The sequence below is a fragment of the Cherax quadricarinatus genome, chromosome 26, assembly GCF_038502225.1.
Source record: "Cherax quadricarinatus isolate ZL_2023a chromosome 26, ASM3850222v1, whole genome shotgun sequence".
Lineage (NCBI taxonomy): Eukaryota > Metazoa > Arthropoda > Malacostraca > Decapoda > Parastacidae > Cherax > Cherax quadricarinatus.
In genome coordinates this window covers 524,890-531,684 of record NC_091317.1, presented here as the reverse complement: position 1 = coordinate 531,684, position 6,795 = coordinate 524,890, and the positions used below count along the sequence as shown (strand labels likewise).

Below are 6,795 nucleotides of genomic sequence, written 5' to 3'. Positions count from 1 at the left end.
ATTTTGTACGTCGTTATCATGTCCATCCTATCCCTCCTGTTCTCCAGTGTCGTCAGGTTGAATTCCCTTAACTTTTCCTCGTAGGACATGCCTCTCAGTTCCGGGACTAGTCTTGCTGCTAACCTTTTTCACTTTCTCTAATTTCTTGACGTGTTTGACCAGGTGTGGGTTCCATACAGGTGCAGCATATTCCAATATGGGCCTGATGTACACAGTGTAGTGTCTTGAATGACTCCTTACTCAGGTATCGAAACGCTGTTCTTAGGTTTGCAAGGCGCCCATATAGTGCAGCAGTTATTTGGTTGATAAGTGTCTCTGGATATGTGCTCGTTATGATACTCACCTCAAGATTCTTTTCCTTGAGTGAGGTTTGTAGCCTTTGGCCCACTAGCCTGTACTCCGCTTGCGGTCTTCTTTGACCTTCCCCAATCATCAGGACTGCACTTTGTGGGGTTAAAATCCAGGAGCCAGTTGCTAGACCAGGCTTACAGCCTGTCCAGATTTCTTTGTAGTCCTACATGATTCTCATCCGTTTGAATTCTTCGCATTAGCTTCACATCGCCTGCAAACAGAGACAACTGAATCTATCCCTTCAGTAACGTCATTCACATATACCAGAAAAGCAGTGGTCCTAGGACTGACCTTGTGGAATCCCGTTCGACACAGGCGCCCACTCAGACACCTCATCACGTGCCATCACTCGCTGTTTCCTTTCTGTCAGGTGTTCTCCGATCCATTGCAGTGCCTTACCTGTTATTTCTGGCTGCTCTTCTAGATTCTGTACTAATCTCTTGTGTGGAGGTGTGTTAAAAGCCTGCTTACAGTCCAAGAAAATGCAGTGTACCCACCCCTCTCTCTCCTGTCTTACTTCTGTTCCCCTGTCGTAAAACTCCAGTAGGTATGTGACGCTGGATTTTCATTTCCTGAAACCGTGCTGGTTATCGTGTATAAGCTCTTTTCCTTCTAGGTGCTAAACCACTCTTCTCCTGATAAGCTTCTCCATGACTTTGCATACTATACATGTCAGTGACACTGGTCTGTAGTTTAATGCTGCCTGTGTCTCATTTCTTAACAATTACATTTGCTGTCTTCCACGACTCAGGTAGTCGCCCTATTTCGATAGATGTGTTGAATATTGTTATTAGTGGCACACACAGCGCCTCGGCTCCCTCTCCCAGGACTCATGGAGAGATGACCGGTTGTTTTGGTTTTGAGGTATGTGGTTCACATAACAGCCTCATCACCTTCTCGGTTGTGTGTTTTGTGTTCAGTACTTGTGTGTTATACCTCGGTGTGAGTGGTCTCTCCATCTTTCCCGTGACTTAAAATACACAAATTTTATTGCTGATTTAGCTGTTCTATTAAAACTAAAAAAAAAAAATGACAATTTTGCTTAATGCAGTGTACGTGCGTTTGGGAGCTAGGCTGCATGACCGGAATTAGTGAAGGTTTTGATGACTTTTTGGGTTTAATTAACGTTTCACTTTACGAAGGCATAATTCAACAATACAGTATTGAGTTATTTTTTCTTAAATACTGGTAGGTTAAATAGGTTTAAGATATTATCGACTCTCTGGTGAGGTGGGATCCCATCTATCGTCGTCTTTCTTTATAAATTAATCCATTCAGTAACTTATTTTCACAGTCAGACCATGAATAACTAAATGCTAAATGTTTTTCATTTTATTTCTCGCTCTTTTTTTTTATTTGTGGTTAATGTTTAATGTAAGTCAACTATAATGGTGGTCCTCGTCCTCACCAAGCACAATTAAGTCTTAGAAACTAAATTCTCACCGCCCGCCATGGCTTCTAAAATTCTACGGTGGACCCCAGTTTGAGAAGTAATGACGCACAGTCATATGTAGGTTTTGGTAATCATTACCAATAATGGGTCTTTACTTTCTTAGTCAAATGAATCACTTTACAGAATCCCATTTTATCTTACAAAACAATTAGGCCCGAAGTCGACGCTACTTCCTGGGTGGCTGATATCTTTCTGTGGAGTGGAGTGGAGGATCTAAAATGAGGGAGCACTCAAAACATTCTGTTGCGGTATATGTTCATTGAAAAAACAAACTCATCTGATGTGATTTACTTAATGAAAGGACTTAAAATGGTTCTGTAGTATACTGTGCGTCAAGTCCGTATTATTCATGTTCCCTGATGATTGATCAATAGAGTAAATTTTGCAAAAAAAAAAAAAAAAAAAAAAATAACCATGTCATACTCATTCTCTTGCATACTCTTTTTTTTGATAGAAAGAACATACAAATACAACCAGCTTTCATTTTATCCTTTCCATATATCGAATCTCTACGTCGATCACAGTTGGTCGTCTACCACTTTATTACCATCTACCGGAGAGCCATAAGTCACCAGCAGGATGACTCCTGTGACCTGCAGGAGGAGACTAAGCCCAGGAAGGTAATGGCTGAACCTGGAAGCTGGTTGAGACCAGTGAGCACGATAGAAATGTTTGCAGCATCACTACTGATTCTAGGCACTGGTAACACTGCTCAGGTGTTGTGGCTCTCCTCGTCTCAGCCCATCACACCTGAGGACGTTAAACAAGCTCTCTCCGTAATAGCTGAGTGAGTATAAGTCTTATGTTCAGTATACAAAATAAACGATTAAGTCTAACATAGCTGTACAGAACAAAATTTTAAGGTTTTTCAATGCAAATAGGGGAATGTATGAGAGTATAGTTATACCAAATGCTCTTATATTGATGTGAAGGATGGGTGGTGAATGTTGCAATAATGAGAAGGCTGGAGGCAGTGGAGATGTTGTGTCTGAGGTCAATGTGTGGTGTGAATATAATGCAGAGAATCCGCAGTATGAAAATTAGGAGGTGGGGGTTACTAAAAGTATTATGCAGAGGGCTCTGGAGGGGTTGTTGAGGTGGTTCAGACATTTAGAGCGGATAGAACAAAATAGAATGACTTGAAGAGCATATAAGTCTGTAGTGGAAGGAAGGCAGGATAGGGTTCGATCTCTGAAAAGTTTAAGGGATGGGGCAAAAGAGGTTTTTCGTGTGAAGGGCTTGAACTTCCAGCAGGCGTGCATGAGCGTGCTAGATAGGAGCGAGTGGAGACGAATGATTTTTATGTCTTGACGTGTTGTTGGAGTGTGAGCAAGGTAACATATATGAAAGGATTTAAGGAAACCAGCAAGCCGAACTCGAGCCCTGAAGGTGGTAAGTACAGTGCTTACGCTCCGAAGGAGGGGTGTTGATGTTGCAGTTTTATAACTGCTGTGTAGGTTCGTCTCTGGTAAGACAGTGATGGACTGAATGAAGATGAAAGTGTTTTTTTCTTTTTCGGGTCACCCTGCTTTGGTGTGAAGCGGCTGATGTGTTAATAAAAAACTAATAAATAATTCAGTGCAGAACACCATTGCCGAATACGTCAGACTACTCGGCTCGACTTAATTGGTACATTATGTATTTCTTATATATCATATTGTGACCTATGATGCTGGTTATATCTTTTTGCAGGAAGATACATGTTCTGCAGGTCTGCGTTGCTTGGCGCTGGTTTCGCCCATGGTTACGACGAATGAAGAACGTTGTTGTAGACTTCAGCGTTGACACGGGCGACGCCATGTCGGTGTACTACCAGCAGATGCGAACTCCCTACAACATTTCTCAGGGACCACTGTGGAGGGCGAGGTTGGTTCCCCAGCCACAGGCAGTTGGTGACCGTCACCAGGCCGTCCTGGTGCTCACCTTACACCACATCATCATTGACGGTCTTACCAATATGATCATCTCCCGTGATTTTATGGAGGTGCTGAACGCCATTATGACAGGACGGAGCCACAACACACCCACACGCCATATCATCCCAGCCATTGCTGATGAACTGTTTGGCATGAGAGACTGTGTTTATTGTCTTAGATATCTCTCGACTGTAATATACAAAATAACAACTGGCATGTTCAGTAATACACTTAGTTTTCCTAAGTCAAAAGCAAAAGTTGCACTTACAAATGTGTTGCGTAAAGACTTCTCAGCAGAGACGACACAAGAGCTTTTGCGTCATTGCAAAGAAGCAAAAGTCAGTGTTCACTCTAGTATCGTTGCCGCGGCTTATCTAGCGTTTCTACGTACCGCTCAGAAATATTCAAAACAAACCCTAGACTCACTGAAAATCACTTATGGTAACGCTGTAAACATGCGTCGCTACTACCCAAGTGTTTACAAAGAGTCTGTTGGCTTTCACGCATCCATAACCAAACATGATTACGTCGTCTGCAGCAGTGACGCAGAAAGTAAAGTTAATTTTTGGGAGCTAGCAAGACGCATGCATGACGACCTTCAACACAATCTTTGTGTCAGTAAGACACCTATTCGCATCTCTCCGCTCTCTGTAGTACTCCTTCCTGTTCATCAAGTTAATTGCTTGTTAACTCGATTGGGATGCAGAAACTTGATGGCTGCAGAAATGGCATGCACTAACATGGGCAATTTGAAGCAAATATTGCCTGGTAAATATGGGGATGGGCCCGTGGAGATCACTAGTTTTCTTCGGTCCACGGCAATGGAGGTATGTGGGTCTCCTTTCTATATTGTCTTCCAAACCTTTGAAGGAAAGCTGTTGTTGTCTCTGGACCATTACATAAATAATATGACTGACGAGGTCGCCAATATGTTTTTTTCATATCTAACTCATTATATTGCTGACATAGCTCACGATGGTACCATCAAGAATTACTGAGTTGCAAATGCTTTAAGAAGGATACAAATAATAATTACATATATTTTGATTGCCGTGTGATCGAGCAAGGAATTCCTTACTTTGGTTACCCCTGCCTTCTCTACCTTCAGATTCATGACTTTTTGGAACTAGATTTGTATAGATGGTCTCCCTGCCTTCCCTTCCGCGCTCATCCATACGCACCTATGGCTCTAAATTGCCAGACGGGGGTGAGACACCTACCTGTTTTTCCTTAGGAATGACAGCTAATGACAATTGCTAAATAACTAGTATTTTCTCATCAGTTATAAGCACTTCTCACCTCCAACATCAACGTAGACAAAATGGCCACCTCCCAGTTGGATGTAGTGATGTACTCAAGATTCTTTATGTTTGATATGTGTACGCGAATGTAGAAGTGCAGGTAGTGCAAGAACGAGTTGTAGAGGTAAAGGAAGGAGCTGTAAAAGTGAGGAGTTGCAGATTTATAGGAGCGAGATGTAAGGTACGGGAGTGAGATGTAAGGTACTGGAGTGAGATGTAAGGTACTGGAGTGAGATGTAAGGTACTGGAGTGAGATGTAAGGTACTGGAGTGAGATGTAAGGTACTGGAGTGAGATGTAAGGTACTGGAGTGAGATGTAAGGTACTGGAGTGAGATGTAAGGTACTGGAGTGAGATGTAAGGTACTGGAGTAAGATGTAAGGTACTGGAGTGAGATGTAAGGTACTGGAGTGAGATGTAAGGTACTGGAGTGAGATGTAAGGTACTGGAGTGAGATGTAAGGTACTGGAGTGAGATGTAAGGTACTGGAGTGAGATGTAAGGTACTGGAGTGAGATGTAAGGTACGGGAGTGAGATGTAAGGTACTGGAGTGAGATGTAAGGTACGGGAGTGAGATGTAAGGTACGGGAGCGAGATGTAAGGTACTGGAGTGAGATGTAAGGTACTGGAGTGAGATGTAAGGTACGGGAGTGAGATATAAGGTACTGGAGTGAGATGTAAGGTACGGGAGTGAGATGTAAGGTACGGGAGTGAGATGTAAGGTACTGGAGTGAGATGTAAGGTACGGGAGTGAGATGTAAGGTACTGGAGTGAGATGTAAGGTACTGGAGTGAGATGTAAGGTACGGGAGCGAGATGTAAGGTACTGGAGTGAGATGTAAGGTACTGGAGTGAGATGTAAGGTACGGGAGTGAGATGTAAGGTACTGGAGTGAGATGTAAGGTACGGGAGTGAGATGTAAGGTACGGGAGTGAGATGTAAGGTACTGGAGTGAGATGTAAGGTACGGGAGTGAGATGTAAGGTACTGGAGTGAGATGTAAGGTACTGGAGTGAGATGTAAGGTACGGGAGTGAGATGTAAGGTACTGGAGTGAGATGTAAGGTACTGGAGTGAGATGTAAGGTACGGGAGTGAGATGTAAGGTACGGGAGTGAGATGTAAGGTACGGGAGTGAGATGTAAGGTACTGGAGTGAGATGTAAGGTACTGGAGTGAGATGTAAGGTACGGGAGTGAGATGTAAGGTACGGGAGCGAGATGTAAGGTACGGGAGTGAGATGTAAGGTACGGGAGTGAGATGTAAGGTACGGGAGTGAGATGTAAGGTACTGGAGTGAGATGTAAGGTACGGGAGTGAGATGTAAGGTACGGGAGTGAGATGTAAGGTACTGGAGTGAGATGTAAGGTACTGGAGTGAGATGTAAGGTACGGGAGTGAGATGTAAGGTACGGGAGCGAGATGTAAGGTACGGGAGTGAGATGTAAGGTACGGGAGTGAGATGTAAGGTACGGGAGCGAGATGTAAGGTACGGGAGTGAGATGTAAGGTACGGGAGTGAGATGTAAGGTACGGGAGCGAGATGTAAGGTACGGGAGTGAGATGTAAGGTACTGGAGTGAGATGTAAGGTACGGGAGCGAGATGTAAGGTACGGGAGTGAGATGTAAGGTACTGGAGTGAGATGTAAGGTACTGGAGTGAGATGTAAGGTACGGGAGTGAGATGTAAGGTACTGGAGTGAGATGTAAGGTACTGGAGTGAGATGTAAGGTACGGGAGTGAGATGTAAGGTACGGGAGTGAGATGTAAGGTACGGGAGTGAG

General features: G+C 43.6%; 1 protein-coding gene across 1 annotated transcript in view; it reads left to right on the top strand.

The window, feature by feature from the left end:
• LOC128691692 (uncharacterized) overlaps positions 1 to 5,329 on the top strand; it is a 17,207-nt gene extending 11,878 nt beyond the window's left edge. The window contains exons 3-4 of the mRNA XM_070088731.1: positions 2,329 to 2,591; positions 3,497 to 5,329. Of these exons, the coding sequence (XP_069944832.1) occupies positions 2,329 to 2,591; positions 3,497 to 4,718 (1,485 nt within the window). The 3' untranslated portion in view covers positions 4,719 to 5,329. The remainder of the gene's footprint in view (positions 1 to 2,328; positions 2,592 to 3,496) is intronic.
• Positions 5,330 to 6,795: the final 1,466 nt, after the last annotated feature.